This window comes from Centruroides vittatus, unplaced genomic scaffold (genome assembly GCF_030686945.1).
Source record: "Centruroides vittatus isolate TY-2023 unplaced genomic scaffold, ASM3068694v2 scaffold_769, whole genome shotgun sequence".
NCBI lineage: Eukaryota > Metazoa > Arthropoda > Arachnida > Scorpiones > Buthidae > Centruroides > Centruroides vittatus.
In genome coordinates, this window is record NW_027122717.1 from 4,990,697 (window position 1) to 5,012,603 (window position 21,907).

At 34.8% G+C, this 21,907-nt stretch overlaps 2 protein-coding genes across 2 annotated transcripts in view; one reads left to right on the forward strand and one right to left on the reverse strand.

The window, feature by feature from the left end:
* The first annotated feature begins 82 nt into the window (after positions 1-82).
* Rhp (rhophilin) lies at positions 83-21,843 on the forward strand. The gene is made up of 15 exons (XM_067288193.1): positions 83-270; positions 17,589-17,704; positions 18,226-18,354; positions 18,441-18,516; positions 18,590-18,667; positions 18,748-18,872; positions 19,123-19,231; positions 19,590-19,739; positions 19,810-19,908; positions 19,978-20,134; positions 20,202-20,318; positions 20,389-20,583; positions 20,652-20,728; positions 20,804-20,953; positions 21,033-21,843. Exons 1-15 carry the CDS (start codon positions 178-180, stop codon positions 21,369-21,371), a joined length of 2,010 nt encoding a protein of 669 aa, XP_067144294.1. The 5' UTR covers positions 83-177; the 3' UTR covers positions 21,372-21,843.
* The window catches only part of LOC136989895 (ankyrin repeat and SAM domain-containing protein 6-like), a 34,601-nt gene continuing 34,325 nt past the window's right edge, over positions 21,632-21,907 (reverse strand). Inside the window, 2 exon segments of the mRNA XM_067288192.1 lie at positions 21,632-21,760; positions 21,829-21,896. Coding sequence (XP_067144293.1) covers positions 21,644-21,760; positions 21,829-21,896 — 185 coding nt within the window. The 3' untranslated portion in view covers positions 21,632-21,643.

Sequence of the window (21,907 nt, forward strand, 5' to 3'; positions counted from 1 at the left end):
ACCTTAAAAATAAACAAGAGATAAAGAGAAGAGTGCCTAAAATTGCCACTAGAGGCGCTAGTCGGTTTAAAAGGTAAAAAAAGAAAGGCAGGTGGTCGACGCGTACAGTCGGCAGTGCATATTCTAGCGTGGAGAAGGTGGGATGTTAGAGGCGGTGATATTCGTTTATTATTCAGCATGAATTCTGCTAAAGAGATTGATAGAAGGCGACAGGCGACGATGAAACAGATAGAAGATGCTAAAGATGAAAATTATTTCAAGAAAGTTCGGGTGAGTACGAGCCGGTGGCAACGTGATTGTCCGGTATCACCCGTGTTAAAATCAATACTTTTTAGCTTTTGTTATTGTTCGCGTAGTGTTTTAGCTCCGTTATTTCAACTCGTTGTTTTGTTCGCGTTAATTGTAAACAAGGGAATTAACACTGCGTTCTGTTGAAATTAACAACTTTACATCGAATTTGTGCGTTTGTAACTGTATAAATTAGTATTAAAGCGAGCTAAACAGTAAAAGTAAACGACAGTTGTAGATGGTTCCGGGTGGTCGCTTCTCACTACATTACAGGGTTGTTATTTTTATTTTCTCTTATAAATCTAACATTTGAATATGGATTATCGGAGGAGTGGCTATTTTTCGGGTGTCGCCGAAGTGTCTCTCTTAGCGGGGTATGGGGCCAAATAAGGGGAAAATTTTGCAGATAACACCTATTTCGACACGGTCCAAGATTGCAGAAGTGTCATTTACGTTCGACTCGTGCTGGATAGTTTCGTTGTTGTTATTACGAAAATTATTAATTGTTCGAAAATCAATCTAGCGATGGGCGCACCTCGCGAAACGTCCTCCAATGTTTTACAGATGGAAGGATGCCCAGATATCGCGCATATTTACTTATCATCGGCACCCCGCTCACTGTCGCAGGTGTAAAAATGACGTTGAGGCGAAGGAAGTAACGTCATCTCGGGAAGCTGCGTTAGTAATTCGGACGGCATGCTGCATGACGTCGACGCGAAGATTTAACAGCGTAGGAGTTAGGTGTAGACTATTGTTTAATTTTTATCGATTGTTAAGTACGTAGTAGAGAATTAAATTGTTCCTGGAAGTGCGTAATCTGTAGTTTAATCGGATATTTCTCATCTAAATTTTTCGGTGGCGTATTTATTATTTAAAATATTTATAAATTGATGCGGTTGATTATTTGTTTTTTAAAAATAACTTTAAAATGTAATATTCATCGTCGTCAGATTAATTCCAGAAATTCCTACGTCATAAATATTTAAAACCGTTAAAACAGCGTCATTGGTCAATTTTAAATATTTAAAATTTCAAACGAGACGTCACGTGAATTTTGTTATGACGTCCAACGTCAAAAATTTACCATGCTATATCGAAATTAAATTTACTATAAAAGTATGTCGTCTACTTTTATAAAATTGCCACGCATCAGCAGTCAATTTAAATATTTAAAATTTTAAAAACGAATTTATGTCAGATAATTATTGATTTAGTGACATCAGCTTTTGATTTTTTCACGTCACGATTCGAGATTATTTTGCTAGTGACATCACGAGTAAATGTCGTCTGCTTATCTAATACTCTTACGTCATTGGTCAGTTTAAATATTTAAAATTTAAAATAACGATTTATCCTGATGGGGCGTTTTAAAATGGGAAAAAATACGAAATTCGATACTATTAGAAGGGAAATTATGGCTGGAATATGTATTATAAAATGACTTTTATTATAAATAAGGAAAGAGTAGGTCGAACGCTATCGGTTTACTTATATTTTCTTATCATAAATCATATTATTTCTAACATAAGGAGTTTGTTTGGAAACATTATTAATCATATTTTTAGACGGTCGGAACTACGTCGTCGGCCATGCTTGACTAACGGGAAGAACTAATGGTATTTTGTAATTGGGAAAAACAAATTTTCCATAATTGCTAATTAAATCCCTTTAAATGGCGATCGGCACGATTTGAGTTAAATCGCAACTTTTACTCGAATTAACACGAAACTATTTAAATTGGATTTGTTGGAACGTCGCCATCTTTAGTAATCGATTGTCGAGAGGGAAAGGATATTAGAAAAAAAAACAAGGGTAAACGGAACCGGTCCTCTCTGTAGTTGTCTTTTTTTCATTTTTTTTTTTTTTAGTTGAGTTACGCGCCATCAGGACGGGGTTAGGAGAAACAAACTTTTCCAAAATAAGTATGATTACTCTACCTTATCGCCATCGTTGTTTACAGGTTAAATACTTTGTTTCGTTACGTCTGTTTGATAAACTCGATGGAATTTTTCTTATGCAATGTTTCGAAACACTATTAAAATATTCTTAGAATGCGAATTGATAAAATTTTATTTGGTAAGAGGGCCTACAGATAAGTTTATACTTATCTATTGTAAATTTAAAATTCCCGTTTACTACGGGAACGAATTTTAATGTAAATTCTTAGAACAACCAAAAGGTTATTCAAATACCCAAATGTCTAAACCACAGGATAACGCGCCAAACAGTGGTGCGTTATCCTGTGGACGAAATGGGCAATTGCCTGGGGTTCCCGCTAACAGGGACACCAACCAATCTTTTACAAGAGAGTATTTCACCCCAAAATTCCGTGAAATAAACTGTCTGAAGTCAACACTGTACTGTACGTGGGCACTCCCTAATTCAAATTCACCTTGTCTCAATGAAGCTATAACGCGCCACCCTTGTTGGTTGGATTTAGGGTGCATGGTACAAATTTTAAACTGAAGACAATTGCATTTTTCAATGGTCTATATCAGTAGTGCCCGAAATTTTCGATTGGCGGCCAAATTAAATGTGTTCACGGACAGGTTTTGACCCGGGGGGTCGTAGTTTTTGACATCCCTGGTCTGTACAATTGATTTGTTACACGTTTCGATAGGGAATTCGAGAAATATCCTTGTTACAGTTGAAATATACCTATTTGCATAAAGTGTAAATTATTTTCCATGAGTGCATGTGTTTTTGTTTGTGTTTCTACACACAAACAACATATGCACTCATGGGCTCATCTAAAAAAAACAGCCGAAACAAGTTTCTTTCCTGGAAGTCATTTTTAATGGTGAGTCTGGATTTTCGAAGTTAGCAAAGAACTTTCAACTTAATTCTGACTTCTCATTCTCTACACACTAAAAAAATTATTCTGAATTTCCTGAATATGCCATAAATACATGAATTATACCAATTTTTAAATGTATTGTTTAGTATGAAACATCTGTATCTCATACCTACAATCTTGTTTAGTATATACATTATTAATTTATAAATATAATGCATGAATATCGCATATATCGACCTATTTACATCTCCTGAATGGAATTTAAAACACGTCGTTTCATTCTATATTGACTTTACGTTTCATAAAAGATGTAATAACTGGCATTTACTAAACATCCTGTACAGCAGTTTCGATTAGTTTAAGCAATAGAAGCCAAAGAGGAAGTTTTTGTGAAAGTTATATAACACGAAACATGAAATCCTTCGGTTAAGGAAGTATTGTCTTAAGGATTAACAAAGGAATATTTGCTAAACCTGGTACTGTAAGTATCCTGAAAGGAAACGAAATAATACAAATTCCCTATCGAAATAACGATAAGAAGGTTCCTGAAATATAAAGTTATATCTGATTTTCTTTCAGTATTTTCAGACATGTCAACTATTGTTTCAACTGTGACGTAAGCTTTCCTGTATCTTTTTGAATTATGTATTCGAAGTCATGCGTCATTTGCTACGAAAAATCACTTTTCCGGATATATTAGGGCATATTTTGGTGCTTAAATTTCGAAATTATTTACTAAAGCAGGATTTACTAATGAAAGTGGTCGATAAAACTTGTTAAATTCTTAACTTTTTATATTTACAATCTTTTGCTCTCAAATACAAGAAGATGCCTTTTAAAAATTCTGTAGGATGCTATTGCATGTATATTTACAAATAATAATGAAGAGGATCGATGGAAAAAAACATTTCTTAAGAAATTCCATACATGAAAAGTTGTGAACCACTGTGAAGCATCAAAAATATATATATATTATATATATATATAGTCCAGAGGTAGGAATCTGTTGTGGCTTTTAGTGTAGCTTTATGAAATATAAAATGGCGTAAGGTTAATTTTTCTGTCATGTATATTTGAGTAATGAAAGTATTTCTTCTTTTTAGTAAAGACAGCTACGTAAATATGATGATTTTTCTTTTGGTGCACGTACAGTACATTGAATGTACACTTATACAACCTGCAAACAATGTACGGCCTTGAAACCTCTCAGAAACGGATGCGGTCATCTTGTGAAAAAATATAGGCTACGTCACAGATGAGGAACCTCCTCACAACTTTTCGGTGGTAACAGATTTGGAAATAATAACGTTAAAAGCAAAATTGCTGATTTGCAATGCGTAATTACGAATGCGTACTTGTTTTGTGATTATGTATATGTATCATTAAACAGGATAAATTTAATCGATTCATTATTTAAAGTAATGAAATTCTATACGTATGCGCAATTTAATTTAATGGAACTAGGAAAAATTAATTACCATCTCAGTTTACTTGCATCATATTTCATCAGACTTTATTAACTGTCATCCATTGTAAACAAGGCAAAAACTTCCATCTTAGAGGAACTGGAAGGGGTTTCACACGATGGGTAATATGTTTTCAAATGGTAATTTGAGTTAATATCTGGAATCGTCAAAAAGTGGCGTATATGGCCTCAATTTTTGACAAATTTGGGCGGGTCCGAACCGCAGTAAGCGAAGTCATTAAGGGTCAGACCCACCCAAGAGACGGATGGAAAATACTAATCCTAGTATCTAATGAAAAATCGTTAGGGTAGAGATCCGGGTTGATCCTAAAGGGTTAGGATCAATCCGGATCGCGATCATTTTGATTGTTGCGAGAGTAAACCCTTCACTCACTCTATTCGAACGGAAATCGAACTCGAACTCTCTCCATTCGAACATGTCAATATCGGGGCGTAACCGATTATTTAATCTTCAAAACAAAAATAATCGAATATAAGATTGCTTAATTATAAAAATCGAAATTGTTTTCTATAAGCCGAAAATAATTTGGAAGAGCGCGAGGTTATTTTTGTTTTCCATTTTTCTCTTTGAAGATTGCCTAAGTGTTCATGGAAGTTAAACATACGTGAAAATATCTTTACAAAATTAAATATAATTTCCATTTTTCAAACATTTTCAGATTTAAAGTACAAGTATTTTATTGATACAGTATTTAAAAAACAAGTACAAACAGAACAAAGTGTCAGTCAGAGACGCTATGGATTTGTCACTTGCAAGTATGACAAAACAAAAGAAATATTTTAGAGTTAAATTAAGATAAATATTTACCTGTTTTAGCGTTTACACAAGCTTACTACAAAGTACATACGGATGTTAACGACTACATTACAAAAATGATACCTTTTTAAATTCATGATTTGGAATAACAAACCAGAAAAATTAGTTATCGAGACTCGAATTTTACAGGAAATAAATGGTAAAAATTAAAATTAGATATTAAGAAAAAACTGTTTAGGAAATATAAATAGGTGTAGTTTAGAATCGAATGAAAATATGAATGAAAAATAGAAGAAAAAAATTAGTGATTATTAGTCTCGAATGTTTGGGGGTCTAATTATAAGAGTAAAGTAGTAAGCTGTTAAATGATTTAAAAAATGTAGATTCGTAAGAGGCATTAATCATATTATCCAGTCTTAGCATGATCAAATAAGACGACTTGTCCGGGGAAAAGAGGACTCAAGATAACCCTCAGTTATCCAATTGTCATATTATATAGCCTACCTGTGTCACCCATACACACATTATATACCTACTTACATTAAAGATTTGCACAGCATTTTAAAAGTGTGTGTATATAAAGGGATGAGAAGACATTAAAATTTATCCATACCTGTAAATTTTACTATTTTTTTTCTATTTTCAACAAATATTGTATAATCTAAAGGGCATTATTCTTACAAAATAAATGCACAACTTTTACGTAAATTTGACGTCATTTTTTTTGTAATGGGGAAGCGTATAGTGACGTCAAATCGACGTAATAGTGTGTAGTATTCTTGTAGAACTAAAGCATCTTACAATGTAGTTTATATTTGAACCAAAAAGAAAAATTTAATTACGATCAAACTGTTTCCTCGATAAGTGTGCTACACTTTAAAGACACACCAAAAAAATTTCAAGAACTAAAATTGCTACAATTTTATTATGGACGGAAACAGAGAACGTAAATTTCAGAAAACGAAGTAGTGAGGGATTCTACTTTTTATACACAGAAAATTTTGTCAAATTCAAGCCTATAGCAAGTCTCGCGACGTTCACAATAGTCACGTGATCCACATTCGAAAAATGGCGGATGTTCTATCACGTGTAAGAACTAGATGCTCAGAGGTGTGGCATGATTTACAACGCCCCGAGACTTGTGTTTTAATAACAAGCACTTATGCCGATAAAAAAACAGCTCTTTATCCATTTCCAATATTAATATCATAAATTTAAAATCATTTTGCCGTACATTAAGAGTTCATAGCATGACATCTCACGTATTTGCCCCCTTCCTCTGTGTTTATAAAGATGTTTAAGTCCAAATTTTTAATGTAAGTTCATGGATTGAAGTGTCGTCAAATTAGGGTATTGGTTCCTTTATAAATGCTGACTTACGTTATAATTTCAGTTTACGTTGTAGGTTGTTGCCTCAAAAACAGAACATTTCTTTCCTCCCTGCAACGATTTTATATACAGTACGTGTGTACTTAGACTCGAATGACTTGTCTACTCCATGATTATTATTATTACGTTCACAACTGATAACTCGTATAGACCATAATTATTGAATGTTATTTTTCTGATTACTTTTCAGTAATAAATTTCTCTCGTTACTAATTTAAGGATACATTTTTTATGAACGTTCCTTGTATTGATTTCGTAGAAATTTCAATGGATAAATATTAGCAAGATATAAAAACAAATTCTGTATATTTTTCTCCGTTTGTCTGACCTTTTTATAAACTTTAAATCTGCAGTTTTTATTGTAGATATTAATCGTAAAATTAGTCTTAAATCGCATTCCATTTGTTGCTTCCAACACTTATATAAACGCTTAACTATGGAATAGCTGAAGTTTTGGTCGATTCGTCTATATGTCTACCCTCTAAATTTCGCAGAAAACATTCTCTAATTAGCAAAACTTTTGAATAATTTTACAATTTTATATAATTGGTGGCAACTTTAACCAAATTTTCTGTTTTATGCGTCTACTTATACGGACGTTCGGATTAATTAATTAATCGACAATATCAATTCGTAAGTCAAAACACCGTAAACTGGACGATGGTTAACACTATATAAATAGGGCACGGATGTGGATTACAAATGTATTTCTATTAACAAATGAATATTTGTTACATAAATTGAAACAGATGAGGAAAATTTGGTAAAGGTAGAGACTTTATAATGAAAATATGCGGGATATTTAATCCAGATTTAATGGAGTATGCATGATTGTTTTGCCTTATTTAGGTCATGTTTCTCATCGCTCTAGATTATGTGAGGAGGAATATTTTCTGCTTTATTGGATGTGGATAGAGGAGGATGTTTCGTAAAATTCACTTTTTGTAAAGAAAAAATTGTTTTAATTTATTAAAGACAATCGGAGAGGCAGACAAGCAGAAGGCAGAGGAAGATAAGCAGGATGACCCAGGCACATGAAGAAAATAATAGAATGAACAGGGTACAGGAAGGCGCAGGCAGAGGAAGACAAGCAGGAAGGCGCAGGAAGACCCGGGCACAGAAAGAAAACAGAATGAATAGACATAGGAAGACAGGAAGGTGCAGGTAGACAGAAGGCAAAGGAAGACAAGCAGGAAGCAGAGGCAGACAAGGAGAAAACAACTAAACAATTATTGTTTAGTTTAATTTTAATCATTTTTTGTTTAGAGGGAATTTAACAACAAAAATGCATAACTTTTAATAATTTTCTGATTTCTTAGAAATTTATTCGTTAAATATTAGACCCTTTTTTTTATTTAAAAATACTATTCTTTCAATACCAACCAGCATAGAATATCTATACAATTATATATTAATTAATATTTCCTTTAATGAATAAATTTGATGGGTGTCTAAATATTGTAAGTGAAAACGTTAACAATAATAAAACATCCCACGAGATTTCTTAAATTATTTTTGAAAAAGTGAAGACAAATGTTTGATGTATCACAAGAGAATTTGTAACAGGTGAAGCGTAGATGGATTATCTAACGAACGAAGTGCTGTCAACTAGGATTTATAAGCTTCTACGTAACGTTAAAGAATGATTTAACGGTTCGTGACATTCCTCATAACGAAATCCTAAGATAGGATCAGTATCTATACATAAAGTTACTGTTAAATGGAGGAACGAAGCTTACAAATCGCTGTATCATCTTACGTCTTATCTAAACTTTATTATTTTTATTGAATGTCATCCATAAAAATCCTGTTATTTGAAATTGTCATTCTTTCCACGAAGCAACTTCTTGCCAAATCATCATCGATAGGTTCCAACGTTAAAAAAATTTGTAAATCTATCAATATAAAATGCATTCGGATGTAAATCTTTGATCGTTCTACATAAATCCTACGTAATTAAACGTCTGTGAAGTTACCGGTGATACGATCTTCCTAATTAGAATGAGGATGATGATGCGTCATGAATGATGATTAACTTCGATTTTGAGTGTTTGTGCATTTCTGATTTTGAACTTTATTTAAGTATAGATCTGTTTTTACGTAAATTCCATGTTTTGGGAGTTATTTTATTTTAAATAACAAGTCAATAAGATTGTTCATGCGATTTTTGTGTGTATTGTGCCATTGGTTAGTGTTACTTCATCGAATTTATACGTAAAATATCAAGTTCTGTGCAAAATAATCGAGTCGATTACAACGTTTCGACAGAAAATACAGTTTTGAGTTGCCCCAATATAATTTTGATCCGTTTCAAAGATAATGTTCGCGTGTTTACGAGCCATTTTCTATCATAATTTTAAAACGTTGATTTTTGTTTCCAGTAAAATCCAAAAATTAAAAATGTTTTCTCTTTTTTAAGTGTAAAAGATGTACAGGGTCATCCAAAAGTCACTTAACAGTAGCTCCGAATGAATTTGAAATCGCGCGAACAAGTTATCGAACTAGTAATTTGCATATTGCACAATTCTTAAAGTATTTTGAATGAGATGGCAATTTAATCCCTACAACGATTAACTAATTAATGGGCCACCCTTCGTGTTTTTTAATTGCTAGAATCTACCGGATTCTAATTATGTAAGACTTATTTTTATCTAGAATTTATTGTTTAAAAAATCTATTTACATAAACGCAATTAAATCCAGTGACTTTTAAAACATGCTAATTACCGCTTTTTACTCATGCGAAAAATAATAATAATAAGCAATAATAATGCATAATATAGGGGGAAAACTGTTTAAATATTTATTCAAGCAATATAATTATATATATATAATCTCTAGTGTTAAATTAATTTTTTATATTTTGTTCCAGAAACATGGAACAATCCAACATTTCAACAAGTTCTCTTTATGCGTGTCGTGTATTAAACTAGTTAATAGTTTATTCAGTTTAAATACAATATAAAAAAAATGCCAAATGCCAGAAAAATTTCTGGATAAATTTTAATTCTATAAACAATTTCCGTCTCGTGTTCCATAAATCGTTTATTATTATTTATCATCCTTTCATCCGGATGTATAAGATTCCTCTGCTCCATTTTTCTATAACAATCGATGGAATTTTAAGTAGCGAACGATTCAAAATAATATTTAATGGGCTAAAAATTGGGGCATAATAATTATTCATAATCTATTTAATTATTCAACTCTACCTGATTTTATTTTTCTACGATATTTACAAGGTTATACACGAAAATATGCTGGGAATGACGTTAACAGATCGCAATCCTCAAGTTTGATATCATAGTCCATTACTGTGTTTCTCAATTGTTTTCTTACTTGGCGACCTCTTATACCGGAAGGCCTTGTCATTACACAGGAATTCGATTTTTTAATCCAACTATTGGCGATTACAAGCTGAGAAACAATCATAAGAATACCGTAAACAGCATGGTTTGATGTAAAGTAATTCACTTATATCTATTGATTCAGTACGGAATTTATTGTTATAAATTAACTTAATCTGTCTTGAAGACTGTTAAACAGTATTTCTGATATTGTGGTTACTATTGACCTTGATTTTACGTACTTCGATATAACGGATTTCAGAAACAACGGGCTAAATTCGCTTGTTCTAAGGCTTCTGTTGGAGTGGAAATACGGTATTTGAGAATATCAGACTGACTTGTTAGTGCACGGAATGTCCGTTAGACGGAGCATCGATTGCTATTGTTTACGTTCTGTCTTACACCTGTTTAGTGATGTGGTATCTGTTTACTTCGTATTTATTGTATTCACCTGGTGTCTCAAAGTTCGTTTGTAGCTGATCTTGACAACTTCGGATACGACGGACGGACGAAACTACGGGCCCTTTTCTTTCCTTTTTCATTCGTTATATCGAGGATTAGCGATATATTATAGTAGACAAACCTTCCTGGTTTAATTTTTGACAATTAAAACCAATCGCGAGTAGCAAATCCATTTGCTGCTTGCTATTGCGATTAGAGTACTGGATTTTATTTTAGATGCATTTCATTAATTTTTTAAATAATCTATTGTTAAATGATGCGATAATTAACGAAGAAACTCTTTGCAGTTTTTATCTATTGATAATTATTTTTCGCAAGAAAATTCTGTCCCAGTTGCAAGACGCAATCGCAGAGATCAGTGTGAACCGATTTCTGTTTTTCGTATGAAGCTTTTACTTTTTCTCATTGAAATCTTTGAATTTTCTATCAAAATCAACTTTGGCCAAATCTTGGGCAGAAAGTGCTTATAAATAATTTATGGATTTATTCGGACATTCTCTCTCAAAGTTTCCTCATTAAGAATCACAATAGATTCATGCATACAGCATTTATAACTTACACGTGTACACATTTTGATATAAATGATTCAAATGGCGATTAACTTGTATTTTTAATGTGAAAAGACATAAACAATGCATTTAAATTAGCTTATAACATGCAAGTAAGGGCATTGTTTCGAAACGGCGTGTAGCGTAAAATAATGGTGGAAAATTATTTTTAAAAAACGTGTTAGTGATTAACGTGCATGGCCCGAGTTTTTACGCTTTCCGATTTTTACATAATTTCTCATTGTGCCATTGTCGAACGGTTTCAAGCTCTGTCAGTCGTCTTTGATGAAGTTTAGTTTTTCGATCTTCTAATCTCCATTTTAATCTCCTTCATGGTCATCTCTTAAGTCAAGAATGCTAAAATATTTACTTGGGATAAGATTAGCAAGATTATTTTGAATTGTTGGACCTCGGCTTGTTTGTGATCGCAGAAATACAAATTTCTTATGAGATTAAGCGTGTTGCACTCGAATATTTTAAAATATTCTTCGTTTCTGTTGAGCTTAATGATCTAAAATATGATTTCCTTTATTTCTGAAGTGTTAGATGCCACGAGGAATCCAGAATCGAATTCGATCCGGATATTTTTTTTCTATGGGTATTATCCCATAAGAGCTCTCCATTCTTTAATTTAATTGGCCCATTGCTATCAGTAGCGTGTTATCCTATGGACAAACAGGGCAATTGCCTGGGGCGGCCACCAACAGGAAGCCCCAAACCAATCTTTGTAAGAGAATATTCCCCCGATGAAAAATGTCTAAAGTCAGCATTACACGGGCCCCTAATTCAAATTCACCTGAGCTCCATGAAGCTATAACGCGCCACTGATTGCAATACATTGTATAATAGATTCGTCCTTTTCATAATTTTGAATTGTCCATTGTATAGCTCTTAAGGCAATGGTCTAGTTTAATCATTATGGACGTAATTGAGAGTGGCGCATATAGCCCATAATATGCTGATACTTCGCATTATCTAATCTTCCTTAAAACTGAAATATTTTATCTGAATTTATCTTACAATTATTTCAATATTTAGTTTATCAATATTGACCAGTTTGTTTATTTTCGGTACTTGTAAATAAGTAAATCAGAATTAAATTTACATTTAAACTGATAACGTAAAATTCAAGATAAGTTGTAGAGATATTTGCTAAAAGTAATTGTTTGGATATTATGAAACTTTTGTTAATAAATAACGCGGAATGAAAGGAAACGATCAAGGATATCGGAAATTCTCTTCAACAAAAATCTTTTTTCTCTTTTTTTTCATATTCAGTTGTAATTTTACTAATGTTTCGGGCATTGAAATAAGTTCTCTCCAGTTTCGTTTGTAAATTTCTGAGGTTTGAGTTTTCGACGCTGAGTGATTACCGCATTTGCTAGTCAAGTACTAGATATCCCTAATACCCCGTTCGCGCACAATCCACGACTCACTTCGATCTCGATTTACCTACAATCTGGATTGTGACTGTCGCCAGTCGAACGTCGTGGCGTTCGCTCAGGCAGTCAGCTTGAGAACAACCCGGCTATTGTAAGCGATGATAAAACTGGCATAACTACTCGGTAAGTCACAAACACCAACACACACAATGGAAGTTTTGATTAGAAATAAATACTTTTTCTTGCCATATATCTAATACTAGACAGATGTCATCGTCTCTCCAAACATCGTTTTTATTTCTTTGCCGATAGCCCGACACGTGTTCTGTAGCCATCTTGTATTTTCTCACGCGCGTGGGATTGTGGAATCTCTCTTATGACTGGATCTAGTTTCAAGAACTCTCTCGAGTCAATCGCGATTGACCCTCGTTTCAGTCGAGATTGAAACGGTCGAGGGTGTTCGCACCAAGGCACAGTCGCCGACTTTGGTCACAATCTAGATTGAAATGCTCGGTGCGAATGGGGTATAAGGAAGTAAATATCAGCTTCCTTGGGAATATTTTAGCCCTTTGTCATTCGGACCCGAATTCCCGAAGGAGTTTTTCCCTCATTTCCCATCAGGAATTTCTATCCTAATTAGGGAATTATTTATTCCTACGAAATTTTTTATTCATTCCCATCTCCTTAGGAATATAAAAATCTCTCATTAGGACCCGAACTCTTGATTGGGAATGAAGGGAAACTCCTGCTTCTCCTTAGAAATATCTTCTGCTTCTCCTTAGGAATATCTGAATGAAGGAGTTTCCCTCATTTCCTATCAAGAATTCGAATTTTAATTCCGGAATCGTTTTTCACGCCAAAAGCGTAAAAGGTTTATTGAAATATTTTCACCTTAATATCCGTTTCGTATGTTTAAATTCCTGTTTTCCTTTTTAATGCAATACTCATAACTTCATTAATCTAGTTCTATAAGATTCAATGTTAAGGTATGCATACAATACTTAAATTTTCCAAGTGTTCATCGTTTGTAATGGATACCTTACTTCTAATGTTAACATCTCGTGTGTATTCTTAGTAATTCAATTTTAAAAACAGGAATTTTTTCAGAAAATAATGAGATCCGCGAAGAGATTAAATTTCTTACCGAGAAATTAATGATGTACACACCCGTAATGAACCATTCAATAGGTTTTGTGTGGCTTAAATGCTTTTAAAATAGTTCCGAATACTTTACATTAAAAAAGTTTAAGGAAAGTTGTTTGTGCAAAAAAACAGACCGTATTTATTATAAAGCTCGTATCTTATAGATACTAATTAATGTTGTTGCAAAGCGACACGTGGGCGATGTGTCTCCTGGGAGGACTTTCTATGAGGACTCTCCTTATTACGTAATAATTGGAATTGCGTTACGGATTCTGATAAATTAGTGAGCCTTAAAGTAAAATTAAATCCTATTTTTTATGATTATTTAACCAGGTGCTTCCAACCTGATTGCTTTCGACCCCTTGGAGATTGTTGATTTATCGAATATCCTCGGGGGCCGACAAATCACTAGGGGTAATTTGGGTTCGGCGGACAAATTTACTGTATATTAATTTGTATACAATATTAATTGATGTGTTTAATGTATTTTTATATTAAATGTTAATAAAGTAAAACGAACAAATTCGAATATTTTGGCTTATATTTAATAAAAAAGGATTAATAATTAACTGGTTTTTTCTATCATTATAGATAGTGACCGGCGTATTATATCTAGTTTTGGAGAAGTGTCAGCAAAAATATCAGGAATCCATTAATTAAACGGTGCTAGACAGTGATTTGATTGTTTAAGCCTTAAAACAAAAGTAAATTTGATGTATGAAACGTGATTTTTATACGATTTCCAAGGTAATTTTTTTAGACTGCTGTTACTTAAAATTGTATCCAAGTAGATTTTTAGCTTGAATTCGATTTAATCGTTGTTAAAGATGCATTTGGCTTCAAAGTGGCGACCGTAATGGAAGAATTTTACCATAATGTTCCCTCTTTAATAATTTGGAACACGTCGAATTCTCATTCGTAATATTTCTGACCTTATGACCTAAGTTAAACTTCAGTCAAAATCGTAGGTCGAGCGCCATCTTTGTTTCCGACATTCTTTAGAGATGCGGAACGTTTTAGGAGCACCGGGATGACATTCATCCGCTTCCTTTTATCATTGGGAGAGCGTAACCCCAATGAATGTGCGTTAACTTTCTCATATGACCCGGGTTCCGTTCGTTTCCGCCCAAATCCAGCGGAGGCGGCCATTAACCGGATTATCGAACCGCGCAGAAATTTTTCCGACTGTCGCGTCGCTCGACTGGTTCTCGTTTCTCTCCGAGACGACTTCCACTCGATTTTAGTCGGTCAGTCGGTCGACGAGAACCGTTATGTGGGCTCCTTCAGTTTTCCTCCCCAGTCCGGACGGACAATCGGTGAGTTTTCTTCCGGTTAACGTGGCGAGAACCGGAAGTCTGCTATTTAATCCGTTCCCTAACGAGCGAAGATCCTCTTCCTCGTCTCTCGCGATAGCGACGGGGACGCGCGCGACTGGTACGGAACGCCTACGTGGCTGGTATAATTGGATGGAAAAAGTTTCTCGTTTCTTCATAATCCAATTATTTTAAGTCTTTAGCGCCGATTTGGCTTAAATTCTTCGTCATTCGTCGGTCTTCTATTAATAATCTTCGCATTGTTTTGTTGTTTTTTTCTTACTTTCTATTTTAAAATCGAATTCAACTTTGATGTATCGTGCGACATCAATCTTTTTAAGACGCGGGGAGCGTCGACGTCGAGCGATGATGGATGCGCTCCTATTAAAGATGGCGGATGAGTGCGATAAGTGATAATTCGTCTTCCGAAAATACCGCTTCTCGTCAGAGAGAAATATTTTTCTCTGAAGATAAACTCGAGATTCCGACCTAATTCCCGACCAAGATTATCGGAAAACACGTAATCGGCTTCGAGTGTGGGGAAAAGTTTGAATCGGGTCGGGTGATTGACACGGGATCTGGTTCTTAGTTTCACGTTTCCGCGACGTATTCGGAATTTATGTACGCGATAAAGGAGACCGATATGTTTACTTTCGAACAAAATCCCGCATCTGTACCCCCTCCCGAAAGAATGGCCAATTCTTTATAGGAAAGACCACCTCGACGCGATGGATCTGCTTTCTAACAAGTTTCGGATTACCTTCTGCCAGGGACCTGTCTCTGGAGGGGTCTTCTAGGAATATCTGCACACGGCTGTCGGTCTCCCGGTGTTAAGTATTAATTTCCTTTACCGGCGGCTAATCTGCTTTGTTTAACCCCTATATAGGTCGGTGTTACAAGAATCGGGTCAGGTTAGTGTAACGAAAGCTCCTCCGAATTGCGCTCTTCATTCGAATCTTTTTGACAAATGTGATGCTCACCCCCCGCAAACAAGCTCGAATATGCACCATATTCTCTATTAGTTCTATTGACATTTATATCTTCGCTATTGAGAAATCCTGTATTAATTAATATAACGCAATGTTCCACTTCTCAAAATGGCGTCGAATGGAAGATAGTATTAAAAGATTAGATTGGTATCTAAAATAATTGTATGTTTCGTGTAATAAAGAGAATTTGGTTGGTAAATATACACTCTACACGGGCTCGAAACGTTGTCTAGAGCTTTTAAAAATAGAAAAGGTTATAATTAACCGGCGGTAGACGAGTTGCAAGTTCTGTAGTTAATCATCATCCATAAAAAAAACAATACTTTTTTCTTATAAATCAAAAGTAGGGATCGGATCTAATCTCAAATTCGAGTAATTAATAAAACGAGATCGATAAAGGTGTATATGAAATTAAATATTTAATTTAGAACTTTAGCCCGAAGGCGATCTCTGGATAAACAATTCGCGATAAAATGACCACTAACGCTCAAAGAATTTATTCCGATTGCCACGAAAATTTTGTATTATTCCAGACAATCGAGATTTTCAATCGCGTGAATCGAACTTTACTACATTTTAAAGGTAACAGCATATATGGAACTTGAGACCATGCAACTTTTTATGCGACATCAACTTCTGTTGCTCGAAAGAATTTCAGTTTTTAGAAGCGATAAAATTATTGCTTAAGTTGGGCTGGTTTTATTTTTATATCTTTTAAAGATTTTTTCCCCCTCGTTCTTCAGAATCTTGTTCTACAATACGTACTTTTTTATTACTCCTGTTCGATGCTTTTCCTTTCTGATGCTGATTAGAAGCGATGCGAATTTAGGAATTGCATGTTTTTTTGGAAGAGTGTCGACTGGGAAGAAACGAACCGGTCTACAAATATGGCCTCCGGTTCGTATGCAAATTTCGAACTAAATTAGAAGTCGACGAAACTAAGTTTTTTGAAAAATAAAAATTGGAAACCGACAACGAGCACTTGTTAGCGGTCGATCGACCACGTAATGGTTGGTGATGGTGACGATTGCGGAAAATGATGCTGAGACGAGTTTTTTTAAAAGTCTGGGTCGCGTTTTATAACGATTTTCTAAAGAGGTCCTCCAAATTTGATGGAACATCAAAACCTCCATCATAATAATGGAGGCTTTTGAAGATTTTGTATGGAGGATCATTACGATCTTCCATACAAAATCTACCTTTCATGAGGTAGACGTTTTATGAAGTCTTTAGATTAATCGGTCACGAGGTAATTTTGTAGCGTGTTGTAAATCATCAGACACCTTAATTTTAAGAATTAACAGCGCTAAACATCTCTATATTAAGTAACTTCACACATATTCTAATGTTCAATTCCATTTCGGTAAACGAAGGTAATTAACGGCTCGCACCGTGTTTTCGTAGCCATTAAGCGCGCGCGGGCGAGCAAAAAGCGTTTACGAAATAGGTCGCGGCTATTAACACGTGTAGAGCGGGTCGTCTTCGCCTCTCGGTCATTCGCGAACTAGTTTAGCGCGTCTAGTTCGCCGCGCGAAAATGAGGACGTCTCAACTGGATCCTTCCGCTCCTCCACTTAAAATGTCTTTTCTCGTCCTGGCTCGAGAGAAGCTGCCACCCGCTTCAACCCTTTAGGAACCCGAATCTCCGCGTCGTCAGGGAAAAAGTCTTGATCGATCATGTCTTTGCAGGGTTCGGATCCGAGAGCGGCCACGTGCAGAGGGAAGCTTCAATATCGCCGTTCGAAATTAAATCAGGATATCAACAAGCAGATGATGATGAGGAACGGCGCGGAGAAGCTCTTCAAGTAAGTTTCGTACTGTCTTAGCGCGTGTTCTCTGTCACGTGAGGTCTTCCGAGGTGACTGTTCCGTTCACCTTGCCCAAGGTGTCGAGTCTCGCTCACGTAACGTCTTAGGGGGTGGCCACGTTCGGGGATTTTTCTCTAATCTCTCGCGTGATGGATTAAGACGAGACTTTTTGGCCTTCAGCCGTTTTCCACATTTGTAATTCTGTTAACTTGATCGATAACGAGCATTTTTCCGCCGGCTAAGCCAAGGTCTCTCGTTCTGTCGGTTACGTCATTTCCTACAACGGCTTCCCGATAAACGTGACCAAGAGGACCGAAACTATAGTTTCGGCCTCTACACGACCTTGATGTCCAACCTTCCAGAACTTGTTCGGACGTTTTTCATTTCCCTTCCCCCGCTTTCAACGAATGTTTCGTTAAACCGGGAAAACTGGAAATCCGCCGCAGACTTTCGTTTTTAGATGAAAAATCCGCGTTTGGGTTCACGAAAAATATATTTTCCATCCCCTTTTTTAACAGGGCAACACCCAATAAAAAGCTGAGAGAGATGGTAGCGTTGGAGTTGAGCTTCATCAACTCGAATCTTCAGCTTCTGAAGGAGCAGTTGGCAGAAATGAACAGTTCGGTGCAGATGTACCAAAGTGGCAGGTATTTACCATTATTTTTACCCATTGTTTACCATAAAATTTAAAATATTTGCGTAAAATTTGATTTTTCCCCCTCCCACTTTGCAGCAGCTCTCAATTGGTTCCAATGATCCCACTCGGTTTGAAAGAGACTAAAGAAATCGATTTTGAAGAAACTTTTAAGGTAAAATCCCGTTTTGTACACTAGAGCTAGGGATAAATCAGCAAAATAACAATTGTTTTACTTTCATTTCCAGGATTTTATATTAGAACACTACAGCGAAGATTCGGCTCGCTACGAAAATTCCATAAAGGAATTCATGAATACCAGACAAGTAATGATCGTTGCTGAAAGATTTTAACATGGAAGTACAGTACGTGTTTGTATATCAATAATTTTCCCTATATTCCCTAGGCCATTAGGACGCCCACACGTGATCAGTCGGGTATCCAGCTGTTGTTTGAATATTACAACTTGCTGTATTTTGTAGACCGGCGATTCTTCTCCCCTCATCGTAGTATGGGAATATATTTTGTGTGGTAAGTTTTAATTTAAGGGAATTTTTGTTTTGTTTGTTTTCATAAATCATCCATATGAATAAAGCAATGAATAACAGTTTTGTTTATGCTGTGTTGAATGTTGTCATGCATTTATGTAATAAATCACAACTTTCCCTGTAAAGGTTGTTTGAGGAGAATGATATGTAATTATTTTGTCGGATGTATTTTCCATTAATTACTTAGCATTTTTTTTTTCTTTTGCACACTAATGTGGCATTTTTATTTATAGGTTTGACTCCTTAACTGGAGTTCCCAGCACACAAAAAACAGTGGCTTTTGAGAAAGCTAGCATTCTCTTCAATATTGCTGCACTCTACACTCAAATTGGAGCCAAACAGGTTAATAAATCTAGTTTTTTTTGTATTAACATCAGTGCTGTCTTAACACATGGACACACTGGGTGTAAGTTGGTAGTCTCATGTTTAGTGTGGTGCCACATCTAAGTGGCAATTTTTTTAAACTACAAAAGGAGATTTTAATTATTATGCCTTTGTGTCATTTTTTAACTTAATTTAAAATTTATTTTGTATACTAGTCCTTTCTATATATTAACAGGACTTATGGATGCAGCTATTTTCCAGTATAATAAGTCCTGTTAATATATTAAAATACAAAAGGAGAAACTAATTTGTATGCAACATTGCCACACTTCATTCCTAGATGTGTCCATTAATATAAATAATAATATACTTTCAGGATCGAACGAAAGGTGCCGGTTTGGATGCAGCGGTAGATAACTTTTTAAGAGCTGCAGGAATGTTCAGATACATCAAAGATAACTTTAGTAATGCTCCTAGTATGGATCTTGCACCCGAAACTTTAGAAATGCTCACCCAGTTAATGTTGGTGAGTAACTTGATATTTAAAATGTACTTATCAATGAACTTGATATTTACAGTATAAATCCTTAATCTAGGCTCAAGCACGAGAGTGCTTGTTTGAGAAATTAATATTAACCAAGGTGGAAAAACAAGGAATTGATGCATGTTTCGATGTGGCGCAAGAAGCAGCAAAGGTAATCTTTTATTCTGTCCTGTCCTACGTTGATTTTTTTTGCTTTGTTCTAAAAATTTCCTCTAAATAGGTATCTGATGTCTATAGTGACGTTCATAAAGTTATATCTCGGCCACCGGTGAAAGACTATGTTCCTTACTCGTGGATAAGCCTTCTAAGAGTTAAGGCAGAACACTATCGTGCAGTGGCTCATCATTATGTGGCAGTTGGTTTACTTGACCACCAGGGTAAGTATTGTATTCACTTAAAATTCATTTCTAAATACAAACGATAATGATAAATTACAATATCTAGGTGATCTGAGTGATAAAACCAAACGAATGTTGGAATTCTTGCATGTGCAAGATCAAGAAAATACAACTTGTATTGATATTAGAGTGCCTGAAAATGCAGAAGAAAAGAGACAATTAGGTAAAATAGAATAGCTTTTCATAATCTCTTTTTAGTACTGTCAAAGTATTCAAATTACTTTTCTAACCAGGGAAAGCACATTTAAGAGAAGCTTTGTTTCTTCACGAAGAAGCACTGCGTCTTCATCACATGTGCAGACAACTAAGACAGGTTGACACTCTTCAGGGAAGATTGAGGAAAGATCATGATATATCTTTAAATAGATACACAGATGTGGAGGAAGAGGATAATTTTCAAGAAGTTCTTGATCCACCACAGATACAACGTATGGAATCTTACTTTATTGTAGTCTTTTATTAAATTTTATATAAAACTTCAATATTCTCTTTACAGCCTCCACAAAATATCAGTTAACGCTAACATCTCCAGATTTTTTTCAATATAAAGTTAGAGATCTTTTTCATGACTTGGTGAGTTTTCATGACTGTTTCTAACAATTATAGCAATTGCTTGATAACTTATTGTGTAAAGTTTTTTTCTTCTAGGGTCCTCTTAACATATTTTCTGCCAGGCATCACTGGACTGCTGCACGTACAATCTCACTCAACAAAACCGGAATGGAGAGTTTCGGTTTTAGTGTGAGGGGAGATTGTCCTGTTATTGTAGCTGGTGTAGATAAAGGAAGTATTGCACAGGTAAATTCATCACATATATAATTTGTAGCATATTATATATGCATCAATGATCTTAATATAATTTTTAATATATTTAAAGGTGGCAGGAATGAAAGAGGGAGATTTTATAGTTTCTATTGGTGATGTGGATACAAAATGGTCAAAACATGAAGACGTAGTGAATCTAATGAGAGGAGGAGGAAATAATCTAGTGATGAAAGTGATAACTCCTATGGATCGCAACTATTTGCATCCTAAATCCATTCTTTCAAACAGTCCTGCTTCCACCACATCCAGTAGTTCTGGTTCTACCTTTATCAAAAGTCCAACTGGGAGCCTGTCCAACAGTAAATGCAAAGATAAACACAAACGTCTGACATGGAATTTTTTTAGACGGAGCACCAGTAAAGATGCAGTCCCTTCAACAGTTATGATTTAGCATTACAGTGAAATCTACCCCATTGTATATACTTCAACAAAATGCCAATTTAAACATTATATAAAGTATTTCAAAAGACTCTGTACATAATAATAGCAATTATAAAGATTTCATTGTATTGTGTATATATAAAATTTGAGAATTTTGATCTATACGCTTTTCCCGTATAAAGAAAAGTGTAGATGATCAACGATTCTTTCTTCCTGAGATCTATTTTTGTACACAAGTTTTGAAATTTGTACCCAGTTGTGAAATCTAAGTTTTCTAGGACTTTATGAAATATTTGATTGTTGAATAACTTTCAGAAGCTGATGTCTCTTCTGAATATTATTTACACCTAGTTCTTGAAGATCATCATCCGTTAAACTGTAGAAAGCTTCCACGTCGATCTGGAAGTATCAAAATATCATGTCAATATTAATGTAGTCAATAATTTTGTATGTAAATTAAAAAATACCTCTTGTGATTTAAATTTGTGAATATACTCTTCCATTGCAAGCTGCTTCAACAAAGCTTCTATTTCATCTGAAAACAAA

What these genes read in the sequence shown, in the direction of transcription:
- Rhp (XM_067288193.1), top strand. Translation starts at nt 178, where the DNA reads ATGAATTCTGCTAAAGAGATTGATAGAAGGCGACAGGCGACGATGAAA. An exon ending in AATTCATGAATACCAGACAA is followed by an intron (nt 18,668 to 18,747) that starts GTAATGATCGTT and finishes TATATTCCCTAG; the next exon opens with GCCATTAGGACGCCCACACG. An exon ending in TGATCCACCACAGATACAAC is followed by an intron (nt 20,584 to 20,651) that starts GTATGGAATCTT and finishes TTCTCTTTACAG; the next exon opens with CCTCCACAAAATATCAGTTA.